Below are 27,646 nucleotides of genomic sequence, written 5' to 3' on the forward strand. Positions count from 1 at the left end.
CTGATAATTATGTTGCTATAGATTTAAAACAAAGTTAAAGTTTAGGAGTATTTCCTGCTACCCTTTGAAAGGAAGAAAATCCTGGAGAGATTCCCCTGGCTTTAAAAAGCACAAGGAACCTGCGAAGCAGAAATAACAGAAAGGTCTATGTAAGGCTATCCCAGTGCTACAAATTGCTGGGATATAGAAATTCAGGAATTTAGGTCCAGACTCAAAACCCATTCAAAGCTTTCCAGAAAGCAGCTCAGAGAAAAGCTATGACAATCAAAAGGCAAAATAAAAAGATGATAGGTATTCCTAGGGTCATTTTTTCAGGGTAGATGAAGCGGGCAAGAAGTTTCTGTGAAAGACAGAAAAGAAGAAAAAAAGACTAATTTACAGGCAACACCACTTATTGCTTGCCAAAAGTAACCATGTCCTGTTAAAAACTGGCAAAATAGAGAGAAAAATTAATTCAGTTTTCTTTGTGAGCTTTTATTTTGTTTTGTTGCTGTTAATTAGGGCATTTAAGCAACAGGGCATCAAAATGTTCATTTGGTGCCTTTGAAAATCATCTGGAGCCAGCATACAAAGCTTATAGTTCCAATTCTCATCTTACTTTAACCAGATGTAAAACCAACCTAATTGAAAGGAGTGATGAATCACCATCTGGAGGTAGCTGTGCAAATGATGTTCTTAACACCCTTATCAAAGAAATGGTGGGCTTCCAGGAGAAGTTTGTGTCTGGACATAGGGTCCTTGATCCTCAGCCACCCAGAGCATGTCTGGGACACATTGCAAGGCCCTTCCAGCCCCTGTGGCCAGGCTTCCTTCCTATCGGAGGCAGGGAAATGGAAGCTGTGTTCATCAGATGAATTCTGTTACAGATCTGGGACACAGCCAAGGCACGTACTTGGACCTGGAAATACAGAAGCACTCCTAAGCACCATTATTTTTGGCATATGTTTAAGATGCGGATGTATGACCAAAGCCCTTATCATTGAAAATATAAGCCTATTTAGAGAACAGAGAGTATGTGTTCCTATGAGTATCTGTAGAGAAGGAATTCTTTGAGAGATCTTGAAATTTTCCAAATTATGGAGCATGATGTACTAAATAAAAGTATATTGTTACGTGCCACTAAGAAAAGAATAGAGAACAAAACATCATCTGGATTATCATATGCTCATCTGTTATGCTCTGAGTCAGAAAGAATATAGTAGATCTAAGAAAACAACATAAGGACAACAAGGTATAAAAATATCAGTAGAGATTAAATAGGCTAGCAACCTTGGCTGGAAAAGAAACTTTATAGGGGAATATCAGGGAGTAGGATAAAGACTGGCACAGGAAAGTGAATGGGGACCAGTCATTTCTTTACAACATAAGGACTCAGGAGCATTGAAGAAAACTTCCAAGCAGATGTTTCATAAGAGAAAAAAAAGCATTTTTCCACAAAACATATGTAAATTGGGAAACTTACTGTCACAAGATGCTGCAGATGAGTATAAAGAGATCCAAAAGTGATTAGATTTCTTGTAAGAAACAGTCATTGCGAGCTATCAGTCACAAAGCTGTAAATATAACCTCCTGCCCAAGAAGCTTGCTGGAAGCTGTAAGGGTATTCCAGAGGATTTCCATGCACATGTCCAGGCTTTGTATAATTCCCCTGAACAGGTGCTCTTTCTTTTGATGGACACCCTTCAATCTCAATGCTCAGAACAGCCAGTCACATGTTTTTAGGGTATTTAAGACAAGCAGCTCAAGAGGAAACTGTTCTAGGGACAGTGCTTAAGACAATAAGGATTTAAATTTTACTGGTTTTTGACTCTGAGAGGCACTAGACGAACTTTTTATTCTGTCACGCTGATTAACTAGAATTTTCAAAAGCTCAGGATGTAAAAAGGACTTGAGGTTTTTTTCTTCTACTTCAGATTTAGACTGTTGCTAGCTGGGTCACAGGTGGATGAAATATGTGAGAAACAAGCTGCAAAATGGAAGGTAGTGTGATAACTGGATGACAAAGAGCAGAAAGTTTAGGGAAAAGAAACTGTACATCCTCACCTACATTTCATTTGTTGATATTGCTTGTCGTTGTATTTGGGAGAAAGTCCTCATATACATGTAGGCAAGTATGTAAGTATAGACAGACACATACATACTCAGATTCTCATTTGCTGTCCTGTATGAAGAACAAACGGGATCCAAGATACACACAGCTCAGGTTGCAATACATGATAAGATTAAAAAAGGAGAGAGAGCATCTCACCTGGCACAGGAACTTATGCAGGCAGCTCCACCACAGCCTGCGTGACTCTCCATCCCCAATATGGGGATCTCCATTTCGACATCCAGGTTCCAATACCTCATTTGCTCACCCTTCCTAACAAGAAAGGCACTGTGCATGCAAACCAACACAGCTGAAGACTGGGAGTGTCCATTGTAATCCCTCAGTACAACAATGTTCACCATGAGCTCATCTTCTCTGCAAGAATCTGACCAGCAACAGAATAAAAATTTACTGCAAGGGAGGTAGGAGAATCCCCCATTTTTTTATATATATTCTCCCTGCTCCTACTAATCTACTTAAAATGCAGGTGCAATTTCACCGCCTTTTGTGAGTTTATTTAAGTTGACCCCACCTGCAACAGGAGTTCGGAATAATTTCTTATTAAAAACTTGAAAATAGTGACACACAAGTTAGAGGCAGACAAGTGTTCAGTCATCAGAGCAGCAGTGGGCAATAGAAGTTGGTTTTGGAGTTATGGGACAGAAATAGTGTGATTTCAGCTTCTTTCCAATTACAGATACCAAACTGTAAATAACTGGCAGTGTAAGCAAGAGTAGTACCATTAGCTATACAGACACAGTGCAGTGACAGCCTAGCAGCTAATTTTTTCATGTTTGTCCTTTGACAGCAAATTTCATACTTACACAATGGTTACTTGTCCCAATCTGTCAGAATAATTTGTATTTTCCAAGCTCTGGCAACGTGAAAGCATGCTAAATATTGTTTTTATTCTGCAGCTAAGCAGGAGAAAGAAGCATATTAAAACATGTCATGGTCTCACAGAGACATGTATTTTATATGCATTCCTGTAGCATAAACAACCTTTGTGCGAACTGTTCTAGCCTGGTCTTGAAAAATACTTTCTTTTCCCCCTTAAGCTGTTTTACCTCCCCACCTGTAAATTTTATAATGAGGCTGTGATGCTGACACCTAGAGGAACATAGGTATGAATGTAAATACATTGTATTAGCCTGTAATTCTTTTTCAGAATGTGTTTTTTAATAAGGCGTCTGCTTAAATTGAGAAGTGAACACTTGTAATGCAATATTTCCTCTGTGAATACTCTATAAGTTTAGCAGACACATTACAATGAGTAATCAATATGGTAGGTTTTCCAGCAATCCAGTTTAATAATTTCTTCTTGTCTGTATTTATACATCAATTAAACTTCCAACAAAAAGGTAATGGTACAATCCAAGAAAATATCCAAAGCTATTACAGTTTGGCTTCCTCTTCGTTGATTTACAATTATGTACAAGACCGTCTTATTTGCAATACCCGACAAAGACTTAATGATTTATTTACAACATCAGCTGGTGCCTTTCACTATGCAATTGAACTGTCTCTTTTTTTGCTATTTACATTCATAGTAGCAAGAGCACACTCTTAGGTGCCATTTATATATAGGATTAAGAGGTGGACTGAAACAAGGCAAAATTCTCACTATAGACTGGGTTGGACTAAATGATCTCCAGAGGTCCCTTCCAACCACAACCATTCTGTGATTCTGTGGCCGTAAACATACCTCTGAAATCCCATTTTCATATATAGCTGAAGGAAGAATCCAGCGCACAGTGCACTGATATAACCAGTATATTTACGGTCAACATAATAAGGTGCCTCCACTGAGAACAACATTCCACACATATCAGAGGGAGATATGTGTGAGCTGGAGGCAGTATATATTTTAAGCTGCAGCAGAGAAAAGGTATAACCCTGGTGCTAAAGATGCACCTTACTTATCATGCCAGAGCCCTCCAAAGCAAATGAAGACACGAAGTATGCTGTATTTCTAAATGTGTGGAGGAAAATCGCTTACACTTCTTCTTTCTCAATAAATTAAGTTAGAAGGGGGAAAAAAATAATTTTGTCACAATACGCAAACTGTTCCATAGAATCACAGAACAACCTGGGTTGCAAGGGACCTGTGGAGGTCATCTATTCCAAATCATTCAAAGCAGGGCCAGCTTCAAAGTTAGAATCAGCTTTCTACTTCAAGCAGATTTTTTAGGGCTATGTCCAGTCAAGTTCTGAATATCTGTAAGGATGGAGACTACACAACCACCAGACACTCATTCCCATGTTTGACCACCCTTATGGTAAAAAAATTCTCCTAACAGCTGATCAGGACTTCTACCTTGAATATATAATCTAAGGCCCATTGAGTCAATCATAGTTCTATTGACAAAAACAGTTTTACAGCAACCCTAAACCAGATATAACAATGGTTATTACTTCAGCTTGTTGAGAGAAACTATTCATTTTTCCAAGCTATATTTTTATCTCTAATCAGTAGGGTACCACTGCTTAAAATATTTTCATAACTTATGTCTCAGTGCAGGATATGTACTGTCCATTTGCATCAGGAAATCAATGCCACGGTTGCCCTTCCTTCATCTGTGATAAGTCCAATGTTTTGCACATCACATAGCTGTTGCAGAACAGCATCTTTATGAGAGTATAAATAGGTGCAAATTACACAAAATTCATGAGGGTTTCGCATTAGAATCCTCTCAATAAACTATTTGTTTGGGGAGCAAACGTCAGGACTCTCTGTTGTAACTACGTATGCCTGAGTTTTTGAAATCCCTGTTTTGCAACTGCCTGCTATCCCTTCTGATCATCAAACTTGTTTTTTTCTCTTCCAGCTTGAAAGATGCAACCTACAGTAGATCCTCCTCCAGTGACAAAAGCTACTGTTAGCTGAAATGCTTTTCTAATATCTAGATGAAGGCAACCATTTGCACAGTCTTTCCTTCTCCACAAAATATTACATGACTGTCTAGAGGCCATGTACCCTGTACTTCCCTGGCCCTGGTGAATGAAGAAAACAGACAAACTAGAATCAGCTCAGTCTTCACATTTAGCCTTAAAATTCACCTATGGTACATCTTACCTCACAGTGAGAACACTTATAGTCAGATATGACAAAGTACTGTGTACAACCTGGAAAATCTCCTGGTAACACTGTCCACTTACATAGTACATATTTTATTACAGTAACAGTCATGACTGGAATACAAGACTACTGATATGTGCATATATATTGGTCATAACTGTTGAGCGAGGTATGTGAACCCTGATAATTGGAGCTGCTTCTGTGATTTCATATCTTCAGAAGGAAATAGCAAAAAAAAAAAGTTAATTCTGGTGTGAAAATAAGCCATGCTGTATCTATAGAGATCAAGAATATCATCACACACTAAGAGGCTGATGGGCTCGTTTGCATGGCAGCTCACATTCGTTGCATTTAGCAGAAAGAAAAATAAGGCTTTCCCTGTATAATCCCTTTATAAGGTCCAGTCTTCAGTAGGGTAAATGAGATTCAAAATATTCTTTCTCCCCATACTACAGATGCTCTGAGTAGCTCCTAGCACCAGTGTGAGAGAGGTGCGTGGAGGGAAAGGTAAAATCCCATTTAAAAATTGGTTTTTGATTGCTGCAGAAATCATGACAGCTGAATGAAGATGTTCCATAGGCATTTCAGCAGAATCACAAGAGGCAGCAAGATGTTGCGCTTCTATTCTCTTCCCTGGTTTGGTTTTGTTTTCTTAATACTTGTTTGATAACCCACAGACCATTCTCAGGCTATAGCAACAAATTATTTCTTTGAAGGTCTTCCTCATTTCCTGGCTACGAAAGGCATAGATCAAGGGATCAATCACTGAGTTGCACATAATGAGAATGAGGTACATGTTGAAGTGAGACATGAAGCAAACACAGTAGAGGTTTTGAGGGCAGGAGATCATCAGGATGAGATGAAGGAAGAATGGAGCCCAGCAAACAATGAAGATGCCAAGAAGCATAGTTAGAGTGATGGCTCCTTTCATGCTGGTTCTTTGACGGACAGAGTGGTACCCAGGCAAAGCAGCTATTTTCTTCACGTGAGTACGAGCCAGGAGGAACATATGGATGTACAGCGAGACCATGAGGAACAACATGGTAAAAAACATAGTGATGAGACAAATGATGACGTAAGTTGATTCATAATAAAGAATGAAGATAATGCCACAGCCCGTGCAAAACATCCAGATGCATGCAATAATAAGCCCTGATCTTTTCACTGTCATGATGTTGTGATAACGCAGGGCATAGAAGATCGTGATATACCTGTCTACTGCTATAGCCAGCAAACTGCACATGGAAGCCACCACAGATATGCAGATCATTGAATCAAAGACATTGTCTATATGACGGACAAAGGCATCTTCCATAATTATGTGCCTATTGTTTATTAAGTATATCGTTATTGTCTCCCAAGCATTAGACACACTGACCAGCATGTCAGCCACTGCTAAACTGCAAACAAAAAAATACATGGGTGAATGCAAGTTCTTGTTCTTAATTATTGCACATATAACTAAGATATTTTCAAGGAGGCTTACAATGCCCAGAGTTAGGAACACCTCAGCTGCAATGACCACTTGCTCACATGGCGATGACTTGCTCTTGACCGTAGGCACAGTAAAGTTGCTGCCAAAGGCACTCAGGTTTAGTTCAGAAACATACAGTTGAGAGGAGGTGTTCATCTCTGGAAGTAAACAGGTTCTGTTCTTTCTGAGGGACTTGCCAAGGAGTGCGGTGAATGCATTTTCCAAAAGGCAAAACAACCTGCCAAAAAAAATACAGCATGACGAGAACAGGCAGAAGTTGACAGAACAAATATCACCCATTTCTGTTTAATTTGGCTTCTACACATCCTGCCTCTTCCACACTATATTCCTCTACTGATTCTAAATTAACTTCCAATTGGCTCAGAGTTTTTCTACCCACCCTTACTGAAAAATAAAACCACAAACTACTGAAGAGATTCGAGTGCTCTTCATTCATAGTTTTGTTTATTCTATTCAGTTACCCAGGAGTGAGCACAATGTCCTGGAAATTCTGCTGAACACAAAACAACAAACAGTTTTCAGAGTTTCAGTTCTCAGAGCCCAGAAATGCAGGAGAATGTAGTGTCAGGTTCAGCAGAACCTGCTCGCTTGAATACAACATATGAAAGTTCAAATTATTACCACAATTAAGAATTAAACATTTTCAATAAAATATTTAAATGCTTTCCTGACCTTTGTACTTCTTAAGTTTGCATGAACTGTGTCATAAACAGCTTATCTGTGTAATACTAACTTGCTCACTTAAGAGAATAGTATTAAACCTCTAGCCAAGGCAAATCCATACATTTCGAGATGACTAAGGTTACAGAATCAGTATGAGCGGAATTCTGTCATAAAAATAAATTTCCTGTTCTAGATCATGGGTATTTTATTGAATGTTCTTTCGGTAAACAGAATATTTAGGGCAAATTGTAAGCCATTGGATTTGTAATAAGAGGAACACTTAAAGCTCATTGTCAGTGACTTGTTGCAAATAAAATTCAATGCTAATCAATCTAAATAATTTTCAGTTTTTAAAAGGAGCCTTTTGTTTGAAATCAAGAATAAACTGTACCTATTTACCAGAGCTGCTCCGTCAGCCGCTCCTCCTCTTCATCGCCTGCAACCTTTCCTCCAGAGAGCAGAAGTTCCAGCCCCCCTCCTCACCCGATATCTGGGGCTGGGAACTCGTTGGTGGGAATGGATGACAAAAATAGAGGTAAAGGAATTAGCAAATCCATAGAGTCAAGGCTGGCCACGTACAGATTACTTACTGTGCAACTGCCTTTTTATAGACTCCAACCAACAACGACTTCAGTACTCAAACGGTGGCTCCTCCTCCCCTTCTTTGCCCCTCTGAACTTCTCTTTTCACACATTTTGTTAGCAAAGGCTCGGGCTTTTACCACCATCTAGTGGTCTTCTCTTGTCTTTCTAAGCGAACAGTGATTCTGATCTGGAATTCATAACGAGCTTTTAAAAATAGTAAAGGGGGAGATGCACTAGGCATGCTCCTTTCCAAAAAACATTTCTCTTTTGTGTTTATTTCTCTGCTGTTGCTAGTACTGACAATAAGTTCATACTGCTCCAATATTCCAAAAGAGGTGAGAGCAGAAGACTATTATTGAAGGGGCAGGCTTGTGACATTTATAAGCATTTGTCATATATTCACAGTTATCATTTGGAAGAATAAAAACCATACTGTTACGAAGCTCAGAAAACATACAGTCGAGCCCATCACACCATTAATAGAAGATATAACTCAAGTAAATTCTGTGAAAAAAATAGAAAAAATTAACAGTTGTGTTCTGGTGCCCTTATTAGCGTACAGATTTTGATGCAGATGTGGAAGGAATACACAGCACACCATGCTGGGAGCCAGAGCTTCCTGAGACAGATGTGAATTCCCCCAGGTCTCACAGGGTCTAAAAGATGGGAAAGTCAATGCTCAGTATTGCGATGCCCGAAGTCCCTCTGCGAGACTACCGGCCAGGCAGCCCATGTTCATTCTGGGCCCTACCCAAAAAGGTGCAAAATCAGTCTTTTCTTTAGCAAATGGGCTCTGCCTCTGCATGCAGACTGAGGAATGCAAAGCATACACCTTTCTGACACTACCAAATGCCCTTATTAGCTAACCTGCCAGTCAAATGCCATGCAGGATTTGAAGTCAGCTTGAGATAAAAAGTCTCTGCTTCTCCAAATCACCACCTTTCCACAAACTAAGGGTTTGAGGTTTTTTCATGGTATGTAACAGCTTCAAATGCATTTTTCTTAGAGAACCAACAACAACAAACACAAACTTTATTGCTGCATCCTGTGCCATTTTTGTGTTTTCAGTGTTCAGACAGAGTTTATTGTTATAATGCAGCTAAATCCATATTTCTGAAGATTATATTCCACAGAAGCTTCCTCTATTTTTACTGCTAGCTTCACTCTAGGGGCACTTAAAGATAAATAATCCCTGCACCAAAGGAGACAGCGAAGAACATTTTTATTCATTTGAGTAAAATGGCTCCTCTAGGATTATGCAGTTATAGTCTGGAGATTAACTTTGCATGCCCCTTCTCCCCATTACAGGAAAGAGAATTTAGATTCTCACAAAATAGAGATAGCAAGCAATGCTCAAGTGCAGCTGTTAGATCTGAGCAGATAATGCCAGCTACTGAACAGCAACACTCCCTGTTGTGTCTAACCCGTCTGTGCACTAAATCTGAGCTCATAGTTCTTCGCTATGCTCAAAAGAAACAAATAGAGGATGCCCATTTGCTGTTCTCTTTCTGGTCTTTGATGTACAGCAAGTTTTAGTTATCCTAGATTATCTTTAGGTAAATTTTCTTAGTTATCTTTGGCTATCTCTTGGATAGTTCTGATTTTCCCACTGCACACCTTGGAAATCATATACCTAAAAGTAAAATTTTACTTCTTTCACTGTCCCTATTGTGCAGTCTCTGTGCTCTTTCCACTTCCAATTATTTCTCTTCCAGTATCCTATTTTTTGTTTATTACAATCTCTCTTTAAATTCTGTTCGTCTTCCCACTTACAAATTCTTCTCTATGTTCAGTTTAATAGAATTCTTTGCAGCCCAGCTTAGCTGCCTTTATGAAAGTTCTCACTGTACCAGGTAGGACTCAGTGGACCAGCTGATTACAAGAAACAAATCACACATCAGACTGGATGGCTTGGCTGTTATTCCTTAGGGCAATACCAGGTCTCTCACCTATAAATTATGAATCAGTTTCTGGATTCTTCTTCCACAGGCCAGGTGTAAACCCTGGTACAAGTGGCTATGCTAGGCAAAGAAACTCCCTTACTTATAAAGCTTGCAGAAAAATTACCTGCCTGGAAACTGGGGTAGTGTTTATGTTAGAGAATGAAGGAGATTTTTATCATTATATCACTACAGCAAGCAGCTATAAGCATTACAGTTTGAGAAGCAAGTAGCTGAAGTGACATCCAATTACAGAACCATAGAATGGTTGGGGTGGAAGGGACCTCTGGAGATCATCTAATCCAACCCACCTGCTAAAGTAGGTTCACCTAACCTGTACTGGTGCCTGGGGTTATTCTTCCCTAGGTGCCGGACCCTACACTTGCCCTTGTTGAATTTCATCAGGTTCTTCTCTGCCCAGTCCTCCAGCCTGTCCAGGTCCCGCTGAATGGCAGCACAGCCTTCTGCTGTATCAACCATTCCTCCCAGTTTGGTATCATCAGCAAACTTGCAGAGAGTGCACTCAGTCTCTTCATCCAGGCCATTGATGAATAGGTTGAATAGTTCTGGACCCATTACTGATCCCTGGGGAACATCACTAGCTACAGGCCTCCAACCAGACTCTGCACTGTTCATCACAACCCTCTAAGCTCTGCCATTCAGACACTTTTCAACCCAACTCACTGTCTCAGGAAGAATCCAAGAGTGGCTTCACCTCCCATCTGGAGGACTCCTGACTGAATAGACTGTTCTTTCAGATGTTCACGATCTTGGTGTTCGGCTCCCTTTTTTGTTCGGTTAAATAAATTCTCTGTCTCTACAGACAGGTTGGTGTTCAGTGTTTTCCAAAGCCACAAACGTCATGTCTGGATTGCCAGTATGGGTGAACTGTACCGTGCACCATAAGGCCTGCATTGACATTTAGCTATTGGACTGTACCAACACAGCACGGGACCTGACCCCTTGCATACACACAGAGTAGGGACCCTGAGAAGCACACAGAAGCCTCTGTCCTGTCTACAGATCATCACTTTCTTTCTACAAATGGGAAGAGGAAGGGAGGTTGGACTCAGGGCTTTGGGTATGGGTGCACAGGACTCCCTGCAGCCTAAAAACAAACACAGCTGGGTCATACTTCAAGGAACCTGGACCTGGAGCTCTCAGGAGGGCTTCTGAGGTCCATGGTCATGCCAAAAGGAATGCTAAAATGTATCTTTAGGAAAAGGTGTTTTGTTCCGTACTTCATGGAACATCTTACCTGGCATAAGAAAAATGCTACCTGCTTCAATTTCACTGAACTCACCAAGAGTTTGCCTGGGGCTCCAGGCAAAAAGATGAAAAGTGCCCCAGAAGGACATCAGTGAGCATGATGCCAACAGAGAAAGAAATGTCATGGCCTATTTCAGTCCCATGCCATTACTTACCTTTGTGAAGTGGTGAGAAAGAGCAGAAAGCCCCTCCAGCCCCATATCTGCCTCTCAGGCTTCATCAGTGACCAGAGTAGGAGCCGTGACAGCATCACTGGCAGAAACACCCAGACCCTTGCCTCTCACCAGCACTACCAGTCATCACACTAAAACATGTCACCACCACATCTGCTGGGACAGGGAAGTCCGTGTCCACCCTGACTCATAGGCCAAGTTACATCACGTCAAAACCAGCAGGGATTTACATGCTGCCATGATGACAGCAAGATACTGATTTCGTCAGTGAATGCCTAAATGAGGCCAACAGCACAACGTGTCCCCAAAGAAGTTTCTGTAACAAGAGCTCCGATGCATTCTGGTATTAATCTGTGCTAATCTTAACAGGTTCAGAGAAGAGGTTTGCTGAAGCTGAAACAATCTACCCAACTTTCCTAGTACTACTACATTGAAGCAATTTAATTCCAGTGTCCTTCTGTAGCTATTTTTATCTGTTTGACAAAAATATATTTGTCCTTCATAATGTAGCTTTGGATTGGTGCCCTTGGCCTATTTACAAAATCTCTCTTCTGTCTAGTCCTTGTCTATGCTGTCATTAACACAGAATTTCAGAGCCCCAGGGTGTCCTCTCAGACTGCATTCTGTTCTAAGAGATGGGTCCACGGCAAAAGTGAAGACTGAAGGACAGGGAACTGCTGGAGAGAGTCCAGCGCAGGGCAACAAAGATGATTAAGGGAGTGGAGCATCTCCCTTATGAGGAAAGGCTGAGGGAGCTGGGTCTCTTTAGCTTGGAGAAGAGGAGACTGAGGGGTGACCTCATCTATGTTTATAAATATATAAAGGGTGGGTGTCATGAGGAAGGAGCCAGGCTCTTCTCGGTGACAACCAACAGTAAGACAAGGGGTAATGGGTTCAAGCTGGAACACAAGAGGTTCCACTTAAATTTGAGAAGAAACTTCTTCTCAGTCAGGGTGATGGAACACTGGAACAGGCTGCCCAGGGAGGCTGTGGAGTCTCCTTCTCTGGAGACATTCAAAACCCGCCTGGACGCCTTCCTGTGTAACCTCATCTAGGTGTTCCTGCTCTGGCAGGGGGCTTGGACTAGATGATCTTTTGAGGTCCCTTCCAATCGCTAACTTTCTGTGATTCTGTGATTGTGGCCTTCTCTGCACTCGAATATATAATCACATAACAAATCTTCTTTAACTCCTCAGACTGAGAAAAATGTTTCTCTTGACCTCTGCCTTGAGTAGCTTTGACTGAACCCCATCAAGGTCCCCACTGTTACCTCCCCAGCATTACCATCCAGTTAGCCTTTAATAAAGACAAGCAATTAATCCAGACCAAAAATAAAAAGCACCAGTCCTTCCTGTCTTTAAATAAAAAAGCTGGACAAAGTGGCAATAGTTCAGTCCCCTCCTCTGTCCAGAAGGCAGCTGAAAACCTAAAAGTTAGAGTTTTGAGGTAAGAAGTGGTATGGTTAGTATATTATTTTCCATCGTGGCCTTAATCTTCACCACTTGAATGTTTTTTGTGGGAAGAATCACAGAAAAGCAAGACTGAAAAAAAGACATTAAAACATCACGTAAACTGTGCCCTGTCAAAGGGTGGCATCAGCCATACTTAGTATTACTGCACTAACACTTCTAACCAGCATGCCTTTAATCTGAGTGCTTCAAAAATGGTTTGAGATAATCTCTGGCCACTCTCAGTTAGCACCTATCAGTGGTGCATCTTGCATCAGAGCAGGAAGCTGTGAAAGATGCAATACAGTAAAAAAGGCATTTTAGAAAGACATATCCTAATAACCTACACTGAACAATGTCATAACTAGCACTCTAAACTGTAAAAGGGTAATAAGAGGCTTAGTAACTATCATTTTTATGTGCCTTCTAATGAGAGCCAATACTAGTATTGAATCATCCCCTGACATTTTGTTAGAGCATGGGTCAGCAGTACAGACCTGGTGAATCACAAAGAAGTGCCAGCTAGAAACTCAAAAAACCACAGATGACCAGTGAAAGACTGTCGAAACTTTCTGACAGACTGGGTGAGAAAAATCCATTCTATAATGGACAAACAGACTGGGGAAAAAAAAAAAATAAAGCAGCAAACCTTCTATATCCTATGCATTGTGCTTAGGTCACCCTTCCTTGGGAGTTTCCTGCATGTCCATTTGAGTATAAAAAGCCACCTATTCCTCAGAAGGATTGAAAAAAAAATATCTGATTTCTGGAATTTTATAAATTTCTCATCTAAAGACATCCTCTGAACAGCTGCTCACTTCCCTCTTCCCTTCTGCCAGATGAACACGGGACCACAGCGTGAATCCTCCTCGCCTGGGAGCCCTGTGCTCCCCATCCTGGGCTGCTGCTTGGTTTGAGCACAGATCCCTGACAACCCAGTGTCATCTCCCCTGTGCTGTCTCCGTAGTCAGGCGCTGGCATTTTAGCCTAGCATGGGGATGACAAACAAGACGAAGGACAACCTCGAGAAGATGTTGTGAGAGTCGGTCCGAAGAACAGTTTCTGCCTGAACATCGCCATCAGGGACTTGAAGAACGGAAAGGACTGAGGGAAAGAATTGGACAATGATTTGGAGAGGAATTGTGTTGTGCAGGTCTCTCCGACCTAGGGGCTACAGGTGCTGTATGGACTCTACCTGCTGCCTGAGCCAAACTCGCCCCCACCACCTGAGAGGAATTGCGTTACAAAGGCCTCTCCGACCCGAGGACAATAATTGCTGTCCAGAAGACGGATTTTCACCTGTTGTTTGAGCCAGACTTGCCCCCCACCTCCTCCCTGTAACAAAGGCCGACGAAGGAGAGCCTGCGCAGAGGCTCGCCAAGGGTCTTGAGGTCACCCAACGGGCCGGTAAGAGACCCCTGAACCGAAGCGACGCAGGCGCAGACGGGCCCTGGCAAGCGAAGCGGGGACTTCTTGGGCCTGCGCAGTTAAGCCTGGATTGCGCAATAAAGGCGGAGATTGGCCTCGACCTACGGGAGTGAGGCGGGGTGAAGAAGCATAAAAGACAACTCCTGACAGGACATCATGGAGATGGAACACCGGAGGATCCTGAACCACAACGGAGGACCGGCAGGTCTCTCGTCACGGCACCCGAGACCAGAGGGACGCCTTTGGAGCTCGTTCGGTGGTAAACCCAGCCTCATTTCCGACTTTTCTTTTTACCTTTCCCTTTTCCTCTACTCTCTTTCTATCACGTGCTGCTTTACGGGCAAATTAATAAAGCAACGTTGCTTGATTGAATTATAACGCCTCAGCATTTTGGTTGCCTTAATTTTGCGCCTCGAGATCAAGGTAAACGAACCATCACGAGTCCATCACCGAATGGACCGTGACAGATGTACAGTGAGAATAATAAAGAATTCACTACAGCCACGAAGAGACATTTGCTACACACACAAAGTGCAGACGCAGCAATATATACCTGCAGTTCCTATCTAGGCAAGTGCAAATGTCTCTCATTCAATACATATGATGACTAAACATAAATATACATGCTACCCACAAAAATTTCAAGAATTCTATGACAGCAATATCAACATTTCTTTCTTTAGAAGTAGTTTTCAGTGCTACTACTACCACCTCTGTACTGATACACGGGTTCTTTCCTCACTCTCTTTTCATGTTGGTAAAAAAATGCAGTTACTTCCTATTTAATGAAGGGTCTAAATGCACCAGAAATGAGAATTCAATAATCATTTAGCTCAGAACTGAATTTTTTTGCCTTACTACAGTGCTTTTTCTGAGCTTTCCTACAACACAGGCTTGCAATATACAGTATATTTTTTACTCTCAGGATGTTTATTTAATCACTGTATCCTGAAAAAAAAAAAAAAAAAACAAACCAAAAAAACCACCACATTATTTCTGGAGTAGGAATCATTTCTGTTCTAGCATTCACCTGCCAAGAAGTGAAAATGTGGAGTTTTGCTACGGCTGAAACCAAAGACATAAAAATTTAAAAGGCAAATTATTTTAGCTGGAAACAAACAGATTTGCAGAAAGGAAAGAAGTCCAGTATTGTGTCTGAGCCCAGAACTTTATCTTCCATACTGATGCAACCAGTGCATTCAGTTTTACTAACAAGAACCTACATTGGTTTACACTAAAGCATTGTCCCCAGTAGCAAGCTGTTTGCTGATATACAAAAAACAAGTAACCCTCATGAGTCCCTCAAATTCATAGCATTTAAAATTTCAAGCACCATTAATCCCTCACAAAAGCAGCCATCATGTGCCCTGCTGTATTTAGTATCTAAGGCAGTATTAAGAATGAGGCAGAATTTGAGATAATTCTTGTCATATTAGTTTGATGAAGCTGCCTATAAGCTGTAGTCTTCTGGCTTTCCTGTGTTTACAAAGTGTCTGGTTACAAAAAAAAAAAAATTCTTTCTTTCTTTCTTTCTTTTTCTTTCTTTCTTTCTCTTTCTTTCTTTCTTCCTTCCTTCCTTCCTTCCTTCTTTCCTTCCTTCCTTCCTTTCTTTCTCCTCAAAGAAACAACCAAAGAAACCCAGTATGATTTCAGATGGAGGGCAGCCTCCAGAGCAAGTTCTGGTTCTAATGAAAATATCCCAGAAAGCCCAGTGAATGGATTAATCATTCAGGCTAAAAGGGATGGCAGATTTGTGTCTCCAAGAAATCTGTTCCTATTGGATCAATTGGGAAATCAATTTCTGTCAGAGCTAAGCTGGACTATGCTAGGGTTTCTCAATTGAATTACATTTCTTCATGCCATCTCTAACTGCAGATAAATAAAAAGAAAAAATTGCTTGGCCTCTATGATCTTTCCTACTTCCTCTTGCTGAGCTCCTCAATTATTGCAGTGTGGAGGTCAATGCTGCTAAACATCACAGCCTTCAAAGTGGAGAAAAGCTGCATCTTTGAAAAGTGACTTTCGTGATTGTTAAAGATGCTGAATGTCTAAAATGCACCTCAAACTCTACAGCTAGTTGAAAGCTGGGGTTGAAATATTTCCATTTAGGAGATGAAAGACACACACTTCAAAATTCTGGGGAGAAAAAAAAAAAAAAAGGCAAGCTTTAATCTGAAGGAAAAATCAAACTACTTTTTTCCTGTGAATCTATATTTGAGTTGCCAGCCTTCAAGAGCTCCAGGGTTGACAGCAGAAAGCTTGAGCACTCTCCAAGAAAATCAGTGAGGAGCCAGGAAGGCAGATGCAGTTGTGCAGACCTTACTAGCAAAATAATTCCATGACAGGAGTTCCTGTTCTACATGTCCATTTAAGACACATTGATGGAGCCGCAGTTTGATAGCACAAAAACACCAGGGCCCTCTAATTCTAGTTACTGTACTCCTTGTACTCTCCTGTGGATGTATAGAGCAACCACCAATGTGGTTACAGAAGTTTAAACAGCAAAGGTTGTGCTCATCAGTGTAACTCCATTAACGTCAGTAGTGTCCCACAGCTACAGAACATGGCACTGATACACAAAACCAGGTATATTTTTACTGGTGTGCCCTGGTCTGTCAATGACCAGCTCGTATGAAAAATTCCCTGAAAGCCAGCAGGGAACAACCAAGTTCTGAACACCTACTTAAAAATGCAGAACGGAACAGCAAAGAGTTAATTTTGGCTTCAGGAAAAACAGTAGCAGTGTAGTCAGCTTATATACATGCTAACATTTTTTATTCAAGAGAAGGGGACAAACAAGTTAATCCAAAGTTTCAGAACACAACTAAGAGAAATCACGAGTCTTCTGACTTTTCTCCAGAGAATAAATGTGCAGGTAGAGCAGGTTCACAGGCACTTATTCAAAGAATAGGATAAATAAAAAGGGGCCTAATTTCCAGCAGTTAGAAAGAAATGCACTTGGTCAGCATACATATCCATTTTCATAGCAGAATTAATATTGACTTGCATTACCAACACTATCAAATTCAACTATATCATCACTTCCGAAAACCAGGAAACACAAAATACACTTCCCAATACAGCCTGATTTCAGCCTTAGTAGTAGGGCAGTCAGAGCTTTATCTTAATGCATAGTGAGAAGCATACTAGAGAAAATTTATTATCTCATTGAGAATGTTCAGTTAATTGGAAGTTTGCAACTGAGCACTGTTTTTGGCACTGAGAGTTAAAATTAACTAATGCGGTGACAATAATAATGAGAAAACAAAAAGTAAGACACGGGGGTTTTTTTCAGATTTATAGAAGTCTATTCTCAGCAGACTAAACAAGACTACAAAAACATTGCAGTGCTTTTCAGTTGAAAATAATACAACAATTGATCAAAATACAAAGGCAAATGAAAGTTTAATATTATTACAGAATTGATAACATAAGAGAGATAATTTAATCAACTAATGAAATTTCCACCTCTTCATCTTCATTTAAGTCTTTCTAAAAGACAGTAAATTTGTCAGTAACTAGATGCTTATTTTTAACATCTTCTTACATTATTTTTAGATTAACATAGCGAGCTTTTAAAGTATCAGATAATAACAGGAAGGTCATGGGAATTTCTTACAAAGACATGGTCCTGTGAGTTAGAGGATGCAGTGAGAAAAAATTCCAGACACTTGATTCAGCAGAAGTGATATTTTTATCATAGAGGTTCCTGCTGGATTTAGCAAACAACATAGAGTTTATGCCCTGCAATGGGATGATGAATGCCTGACCTGACACAGAGTTAGCACGGAGTGCACAGGCAATTCAAGCACTGCCATCAAGCATGCCAGTATCAAGTTAATCCATCAAAATTGTTTAAAGAAACTTGAGCCAGCTGAATGAGCCTGTATTGCATCAGAGCTTTACATCACACCCACATTTCTAACAGGATCAGAAAATTAACTTTATTGTCATGTCAAACCACAGATCCTACATCCCTTTGGGGGATGTTTGGGTCATTAAGTATTTACTTAAAGGCTAACTCCAGGCACACTCTTTAGAAAACCTTGCACTATATAGTCCCCAGCCTAGAGTTATGAAAATATACTGGGAGCTTTGGGTTTGGGAGTCTGTTTTTTTCTTTGATTTAGGGGTAGAATTGGCATCTTTGCTATGTCTTGGGCATAATTAATGTTATCGGAAGTATCTGAAAATTATCATTTGCGAATAAACACTGGAAAATGAAACCATGAAAGATGCATTCACACAGTCTGATATAAGTGGAAATCCATGTATTTCTACACCTGTGGACTTCACTTCCCTCACTTTCCAGACTGGCCTCCACACTGGTTGTGCCAGCAGGAACACTTGGAAGCTACACAGTAAACAGGAACAGGGAGCAGTTCTGGGTTGATAAAAAGTAGCCACTTAAAAGGATGATTATTTTTCTGTTAAATTTGGACTCTGGTCTACATATCTACATATAGATCTGTGCAATACAAGCGAGAGGAAAAAGTGGTAAACGGGAGACAGAAACTGCTGCAGTCAGCAGAACTGCCAAAGGAAATATTTGCCCAACTACAGCCTTAGAAACCAAAATTTTTCTGCTAGCTTCAATGTTTTTCACATGCAAATAAAACAAATACTGACCTTACTTGTTGATGTGTTTCTGCTAACAAACTAAATTTGTTAACAGGAATACAGATGCATACCAAATGGTTTTTGTATTTACTGAAGCACAACACAATTAACAAGGCGGTGAGCTAGCTCGGAAAAAACTTAGTTGAGGGAGCCAATTAGTAGATGAAGAGAAGGAGACAGCCTCCCTCAGCAAAAGCACAATAATGATACCTGCCTGTTCCTCCTCTCCTGAACCAGACCCAGTCACAGTCTCTAGCTGCCTGAAAGACCACATATTCATTTGAGAGGAAGATGAGTTGAATGCTCTGAGGGTTATAGAACAGAACAGAATAGTTTGAGTTGCTGTTTCTAATCCAACAACAACAAAAAATACTTTGTCTAGGGAACAAGGTCAACAATACCAGATTCTCCTTTCTCAGGGGAGGGTCCTATTGACCAGCTACTGTTCAGAAATCAGAGTTTCCTCTTGTTTGATCCTTTTTCAGCTCCCAAGAGCTCACTTCATCGTAGCTTCAGCAAAAGATTGCCTCTGACAGCTGTTCCATGGTCAAACAAGCAAGTCTTTTTCCTTGGGAAGTGGGGTTGATGCCCCTGCCTCCAAGGGGGGCTGTGATGGAAGCACCACCACCTTGAGCGAGGGCTTGGGCCCCAAAGCTGTTCAATAAGTGGTAGGCATCTCTTTGAACACATTGCTCAAGGCCGTAGTTACGGGCCTCAAGTTCAGCCTGATGTAATATTTATTTCACCTACAGCAATGCCAAGTTCAGTGGAACCGTTACAGAAAACCTGTCAGACAGGATGCAATGGTTAAAAAGACAAGCTCTGCCTTTGCTTCTCATAATAGGACACGGGGCATCACTCGCCAAGTGAGAAATGCTGGCAGAGCAGGAGTGAGACCAGGAATGCCAAGCTGTAAATACCATACCAGTGCATCATTATGTTTTCACAAAGTTGGAAATACACACACTTACGGCAGGAAGATCAAATTCCAACTAAACTTTCTTCATTTGGTTAAGAAAAGATGCATAAGGTAGAGGTGCGATATCTTCAGAAGGATAGTTTCACCAGGCACTACTTGTTGTATTTGAATGGGCAGAGAGGTTTCTGTGTATAACATCTGCCACTTTGCATCTGTAAACGGGCTGTAGCTGTACAACTACATCTCCAGTGAGAAGCTGTACCACTTTCACATAACTGGTGGCACTAATGCAAAACATCTGCTGTCTATAGGAAAGCCCCAGATGAAACTGAGCATTTGGTTGCTTGCACACAACGCCTGAACAAATATGCCTATTTCTATTTGCTGCCTGAAAAAAAAGCTAGAGCAACTATGTCAGCAAGGTACTCTCCGCCCTTGTTATAGAGTACAGAAACCTTCTTTTAGGCCTGATGCTGAAATCTTGATTAAATTACACCATCCTTGTGCTTTTTTGAAGAAGCTGTGCTCTGTCATTTTCCTCTGAAATCAACTGCTATATCTAAATAACTTTTTGCATGAACATTTGCTTTTAGTAATAACTGCACTTGATTTGCTGTTTGAAAAAACAAACAAACAAACAAACAAAACCCCAATATTGCTATTAACAGCAAAGAATAATCCATGAATTCACAACTGTGGTTTGATTCTAAGTTTTCTACCCCATATGCCTTCTTTGCATAGCTTTGAAAAGGCTTGCATAGGGCAACATTTATTTGTTTCAGACTTGTTTAAATGTTTTAACTTTAAAGGAGACTAGCAAATTTTCTTCAATTAAAGGATGGGTATTGTTCTGAAGCAGTGGTATAGCCACAGTCACATCGATGACAGTCAAGATAATGGACTCCAGATGACGAGTGTCTGAAGATCAGCTTTCTGTGCAAGGACCAGAGTTCAGTCTTTGCAACAAAATGTTATCCAGGCAGGAGGAAATTCCACCACCTCTTTTGCTAGCACAGGATGCCCTGGTGACCAAAACCTCCAGCTCCTACAGCAGGAAGTGTGAAGACATGAAACACGCTGCCAGGTTTGGGTGCAATGGAGTTGGGCAACGGCAGCCGTGTGAGTCTCCTTACCTAGATCTCCATCTTCGACAGCAAATAGTCCTTTCAAGTGCTTCTTCCTGGCAGCCAAAGGCTTTGATATCCCCTAGTGTCCTCCTGTAGCACTAGATTTATTCACATGAGACTGCTGTGTAAGAGACACGAGGACTTGAAGCTCACTGAGGAGTGGATTTTCATCTCAGTGCCTGCTCAAGAACAGGACAGAGCAGGGGTACAGAGAGGCTATACCACTCACTGTACCGTCCGATGCTATGGGTCCAGAGCAGCAGGGAGAAAGTTGTGGGGGTAAAGCTTCCATTATGATACAGAACAGGGATGTGTCTGGAAAAAAAGCAGTCGAACTTTGCCACTGATTCTGGAAGTCAGACTTCTTGAGTTAAAGAAAACAGCTTTTCACTATGCTCTGATTGCTCCTGTATTAGATTTCACCTGCCACAGAAGATGTTACTTTTAATGTTCTTAATACCTTAGCTACTATGTTATAAATCTTTGGTTGATAAATTTGATGGCAGAATGAAAGCCCCTGTGGAATAAGCTCTACTAGCATAACTGTAGTATAAATTAATCCTTTACCTCTTTTCAGAGTAATCTTTTAATGCAGACAAGCCTTAAAGATATGGGGTCTGCATTTTCAGATGATGTGTTTACTGAGCCCTTCAGATAAGAACAACTGCTTTTCTTCCCAGCTTTCCCCAATATATACCCACAAATTTGTGGCTTGGGTAGTACATACCCTCAGGTCACAACATGATATCTGCACATCTGCAGCATGCCTTGGTTTTCAACTAGAATTTTTCTTTTAAGCAGACACTTCTCAATTCAGATTTAATTTTCCCCATCGCCAGTGAAAGACTCACCGTGGCCACCCAACCGCATCTGCGGCTCATCTCAGGCAGCAAAGGTACAGGTAAAGGCACATGCTCCTGAGGGCTGCAGTCACATACACCGTGTTTTCAGCTCAGCAGCAGTTTATTCTCCAGGTAAGATATGAAAGGTGATAAGAAGTAAAGTGCTGTATTTGTGTCAGGAGGAGGCAGGCACATTGAGGACTGATCATCAGAGTGTGCTGGAGACAATTCTCAGACAGCGGAGCTGGAGCAGGACAAGGCAGGAACACCTCAGCAGGTACACGTTCACTAAGAGGGTCACTTGTCTTCCTCTGGCAGGGGTGAGAAGTTAAAGGACGTCACGCAAATACATTCTACTATCCCCAGTTTTCTTTCATTGGTCCAAATTTTAAAGTTATTTTATGGATAATTTCTTTTTCAAGTAGCACTTGGGAAGCCAGCACGCTCTGCTTGATCCATAAGACAAGTGGGCTTTTTTCTTAGCAATGAGATCAATAAACTAACAGTATTTTGCAAATTCCAAGCTTCCCATTAGATGAAACTCTGACATTTGCTTTCAGACAGGAGATAAAGTATCATATTTAGCTATCATATTTAAGATTAAAGTAACTTATTTTTTTTTAAGTCATAAAAGTCAGGTTGGGATTTTACCATTAAAATCAAGTAAAAAAAATTAGAAGACTTTCAGGGAAACTTTGATGAGCAATGTAAGATAGACATACTTCTGAATACATTGACCTAATAGCATGTCCGGTTCAACTGTTACTGACAGAGAAGACACAGTGACCTATCCTCACACACAGAAATACTGATTGATTTTAAAGAAAACACTGAGAGCTCTCCAAATATCAATAGGGCATGGCTTGAATGAAAATTCCAGCCTTCAGGTTTTCGCAGGAGCACTCTAACCAATCTTTAAAGAGCATAATGGTAAATTTGGCCATAAGTAGTTGAAAGCAATTTGTTTTCTCATATGACTTTTTCTCTTCAAGAGCATTTTGACCACAGACTAGGAAATTGTGGAAGTTTCAAGGAACAGATTCAAACAGATGGGAGCTGAATGTTGCACTGAACAGGTTGGTGTGACTTTCAGGTGCGAGTGAAGCCTTGTCCAGAATATCACTCCTTTGACTCTCCCCATTCCTTTTGTATTATTAAAGGTCACCACAGCAGTATTTTACCCACTGAAGTTATTGGAAGTCACCTTGGCCATCAGTTGTGGAAAGTTACATATTGATGATTTAGGGTTTGATATGTGAAAGAAAAAATAATGGCTGCTGCTTCTTTCTCTTAGTTCCTTGTTTTTCTTTTTTTTCTTTTTTTTTTTTTTTTAGTTTCTGGAAATATAAAAAATACAAAAGTAAATAAAAAGTTATCCCAGTCTGGCCAAAAAACTGCTTCTTACAGAGTCAGCAGGGAATAAAGGATAGTAAATATTGCACTTCTATAGCTGAAGTTGGAAGAGCAATGAGTAAAGCGGTATTGAAGAAAAATGTACGACAAAACTGCTTACTCCACTGAGGCTAGCACTGCACTCACATTGCCAAAATGCCAAAATTCATCTAGATTCTTCTCTAAAGACCCCCTGCACTGATCCAACTTAGCAAAGGCAAGTGACTAGGTACTGCATTGCGAACAGCCACAGTAATTGGCACCTTTGCCATCCACTGTCAATTGTCTGCACAAAAACAAGAGTCATGATCGTGTTGCACTCCAGCTCTGTCACTTGGTTACACTAATTGTGTACCAAATTTTGAAATTTAAAACAATACAGTGATAAACAATCTTTAATATTCAACACAAGTGTTTAATTGGGTCTCAAGGAGGCAGAAAATTATGTTGTGTATGTTTGTCATGAAGCAGACCACTGTGATGTTTACATGAACTTGAGAGAAGACAAGACTGCAGAAATTGTGAAAGTTCACCTTATATTCCATTAAATAGATGGAACGCAAATACATAACACAAAGGCAGACACCAGTAATATTTTTTCCTATAGCCCTGTAATATTATTTTGTCATCAGGAGGAAGAGGATCGAAGAGGATCACAGACCCCTAAACTTTCTCCTCTTACTACCTTGTTACTTTTGTTATATGGTACACACTGACATTCAAACATCAGTGCACACGAATCATTTTAGCAGCTAATGAGAATGTCCCTGTATACTCATTATTACATGCAGGATATTCTAAGAAAGATTTTGCATGCCCAGTTGTAAGGATCTGCTTTTCAAAGACAGTTGAACAAGTCACCTGTAAAAAAATCAGATCCTTTGATATTATTTTCAGTAAGGTGTCTTAAAACATTGTTTTTTGTAGTGTGGTGGGTTGACCCCAGACAAAACCAAACATCCACCTTGCTACTCACTTCACTACTTCAAAAGAAGTACTCCTTGTTTAGGTCGAACAAGGGACCAGGTAAATGTGCTGTGTTGAAATCTAGGCTCTGTTGCAAGACAGGTTGCTTGCAATGATATGCAGACAGATATGAATTGCAATTGAATGTCTGCTCTGCGGTAGAATAGCACAACATAAAGAGGGAACAATTATACATTAGATATGCAAAAATATCTGAAAAGGAGCCAAGAAGGAGCTTTCTATTGAAGCACTGCCTTGGAGACATTTAGGACTGAGAGAAGCTACCCCTATTTGATTGGTAGACAAAGGGAGCAACCTTTGTCAAGGAAACAGGATATTCTGGGACCTTTTGGTGAATAAGGAGGACTTGTTCAGTGTTAGGATCCTGGCAGCGTAGAACAAAACTTATAAGCTCTTCCCTCAGGACTGGACAAATAGGAAGAACAGCTTTCTTCATTGCGCTTTACTGATTCCATCACCACAGAATCACACAGAATCACAGAATGTTAGGGATTGTTAGTCCAATCCCCCTGCTGGAGCAGGAACACCCAGATGAGGCTACACAGGAAGGCATCCAGGCAGGTTTTGAATGTCTCCAGAGAAGGAGACTCCACCACCTCCCCGGGCAGCCTGTTCCAGTGCTCTGTTACCCTCACTGTGAAGAAGTTTCTTCTCATATTTAAGCGGAACCTCCTGTGTTCCAGTTTGTACCCATTGCCCCTTGTCCTATCATTGGTTGTCACCGAGAAGAGCCTGGCTCCAACCTCGTGACACTCACCCTTTCTATATTTATAAACATTAATGAGGTCACCCCTCAGTCTCCTCTTCTCCAAGCTAGAGACCCAGCTCCCTCGGCCTTTTCTCATAAGGGAGATGCTCCACTTCCTTAATCATCTTTGTTGCCCTGCGCTGGGCTCTCTCCAGCAGTTCCCTGTCCTTCTTGAACTGAGGGGCCCAGAACTGGACACAATATTCCAGATGAGGTCTCACCAGGGCAGAGTCGAGGGGGAGGAGAACCTCTCTCGACCTACTAACCACCCCCCTTCTAATACACCCCAGGATGCCATTGGCCTTCTTGGCCGCAAGGGCACAATGCTGGCTCATGGTCATCCTGCTGTCCACCAGGACCCCCAGGTCCCTTTCCCCTACACTGCTCTCTAATAGGTCATTCCCCAACCTGTACTGGAACCTGGGGTTGTTCCTACTCAGATGCAAGACTCTGCACTTTCCCTTGTTATACTTCATTAAATTTTTCCCCGCCCAACTCTCCAGCCTGTCCAGGTCTCGCTGGATGGCAGCACAGCCCTCTGGCGTGTCAGCCACCCCTCCCAGCTTGGTGTCATCAGCAAACTTGCTGATAGTACCACTTTACTTACCCAGAAACTCAGAGTGAAGTCCAGTTAATACCTTGAATCTTTTTACATCAAAGAATTGGCTTCCTACGTAGTCACCAAAGATCGTGAATATGGCTTCAACTGTGCCTTTGCAATGCGACTTATACCTTTGAATGCTATAGTTGAGGATATACTGTGAAGACAAGGCAAAAGCACAAGTCAGCTAACTTGTCCTCGTATTGGGTTTGCATGGCAAGGTTTTGGTAGCAGGGGGGCTACAAGGGTGGCTTCTGTGAGAAGATGCCAGAAGCTTCCCCCATGTCCAACAGAGCCAATGCCAGCCAGCTCCAAGAGGGACCTGCCACTGGCCAAGGCCAAGCCCAAGCTCATCAGCAATGGTGGTAGTGCCTTTGGGAAATATAGTTAAGAAGGAGGGAAAAAAAAACCCCACAGATCTCTGCAACTGCAGCCAAAGAAAGGAGTGAGAGTATGTGAAACAGCCCTGCAGACACCAAAGTCAATGAAGAAGGAGGGGCAAAGAGGTGCTCCAGGTGCCAGAGCAGAGATTCCCCTGCAGACCATGGTGCAGACCATAGTGAAGCTGGCTGTCCCCCTGAAGCCCATGGGGGTCCACGCTGGGGCAGATACCCACCTGCAGCCCAGGTAGAACTCCATGCCAGGGCAGGCAGATGCACCTGAAGAGGCTGTGACCCCATGGGATGCCCATGCTGGAGCAGGCTCCTGGCAGGACCTGTGGCCCCATGGAGAGAGGGGTCCACACTGGAGCAGATTTGCTGGCAGAACTTGTGACCGTGTTGGGGATCCATGCTGGAGCAGTCTGTTTCTGAAGGACTGCACCCCATGGAAGGGACCCACACTGGAGCAGTTCGTGAAGAACTGTACCCCATGGGAAAGACTCACATTGGAGAAGTTTGTGACTGTCTCCTGTAGGAGGGACCCCACACTGGAACAGGGGAAGCGTGTGAGGAGGAAGGAGCAGCAGAGAAAACTTGTGATGAACTGACCACAACCCCCATTCCCTGTCCCCTTGCACTGCTGGAGGGGAGGAGATAAAGAAAATTGAGAGTAAAGTTAAGCCTGAGAAGAAAGGAGGGGTGGGGGGAAGGCGTTTTAGGATTTGGTTTTATTTCCTATTACTCTACTCTGATTTGATCGGTAAAAAATTAAACTAATTTCCCCAAGCCAAGTCTGTTTTGCCCATGATGGTAATTGATGAGTGATCTCTCCCCGTCCATATCTCAACCCACGAGTCTTTCATTGTATTTTCTCTCCTCTGGCCAACTGAGGAGGACAGTGACAGACTGGCTTTGGTAGACACTTGACATCTAGCCAGAGTCAACCCACCACAGTCCTGCGTGATTTTTACTCTCACTTGAGAAAAGTGAAAAATCTGTAAGACAACATGGCTTTCATTGCTGGCATTGTGAGGCTGGCAGCTGAGGTATCCTACTTGTCACATGTGAATAAAACAGTCTTAACATAGAAGTAACGAACACACAAAAAATTGCAACTCCTCTGCACTCCCCTTGATGCTTCTTTCAAAGTGGAGGGGCAACAGTAAGCTCTGTACAATTTCTATAGGTGCCATCTTTACATTTCACCTCTTCACATTCTTGTGCAGCTGGATGCCACCCTCCACTTGTATTACCTGGTAAAGCATTCCAACCTCTGTGAGGAGTGTGAGGACTTCTTATAGGAAAAACACTCAAAGCAGTGGGTGTCTTTAGCCCTCACCTAACAGAGGTTTAGTCTGATTATAGCAAAATCTTCAGATACACTGAATAGCACCTCTTTCTTCATGTACATCCTCTCATTAACATAGCAGCCTACATGCTCGCCTGTTGTGATAAAAATTGTAAAATTTGTCTGCAATTATGAGCTACTTTTTGCCGTCAGCAAGACAATAAGAGCAATTTTCCTTCAGCTTGTGCAGGTAGTATTGTTTATTTATTCTGATTATATCTGACAGGGTTCCAAGGGCTGCAATATATGTCACACGACCACTGCTTGCTGCAGAAAAACAGTCACCACAGTCGGTATAATTACACCGTCCTAATTGAAGCAGAAGATATTTTCTGAGCAGTAATGAGTAGCAGAGAAGGTTTAATGGACCAAAATGCTACAGAAGCCAATCTCAGTCACTCATTACTCCTTCAGTAGCTGTCCTATGCTAGGTCCAGCTTTGACAGAACTACACAAAATATCAGATGAAAACCTCCGTGTACACTCTGATAATATGATCTTTAAAGTTTCCACC

At 41.5% G+C, this 27,646-nt stretch overlaps 1 protein-coding gene across 1 annotated transcript; it reads right to left on the reverse strand.

Annotated features, from left to right (window-relative positions):
* Window positions 1–3,398: 3,398 nt before the first annotated feature.
* Window positions 3,399–6,880, reverse strand: MC5R (melanocortin 5 receptor). The gene has a single exon (XM_065628146.1). The coding sequence runs from the start codon at window positions 6,796–6,798 to the stop codon at window positions 5,821–5,823; it is 978 nt and encodes a 325-aa protein (XP_065484218.1). The 5' UTR covers window positions 6,799–6,880; the 3' UTR covers window positions 3,399–5,820.
* Between the last annotated feature and the right edge of the window lie 20,766 nt (window positions 6,881–27,646).

This window comes from Caloenas nicobarica, chromosome 2, assembly GCF_036013445.1.
Source record: "Caloenas nicobarica isolate bCalNic1 chromosome 2, bCalNic1.hap1, whole genome shotgun sequence".
Lineage (NCBI taxonomy): Eukaryota > Metazoa > Chordata > Aves > Columbiformes > Columbidae > Caloenas > Caloenas nicobarica.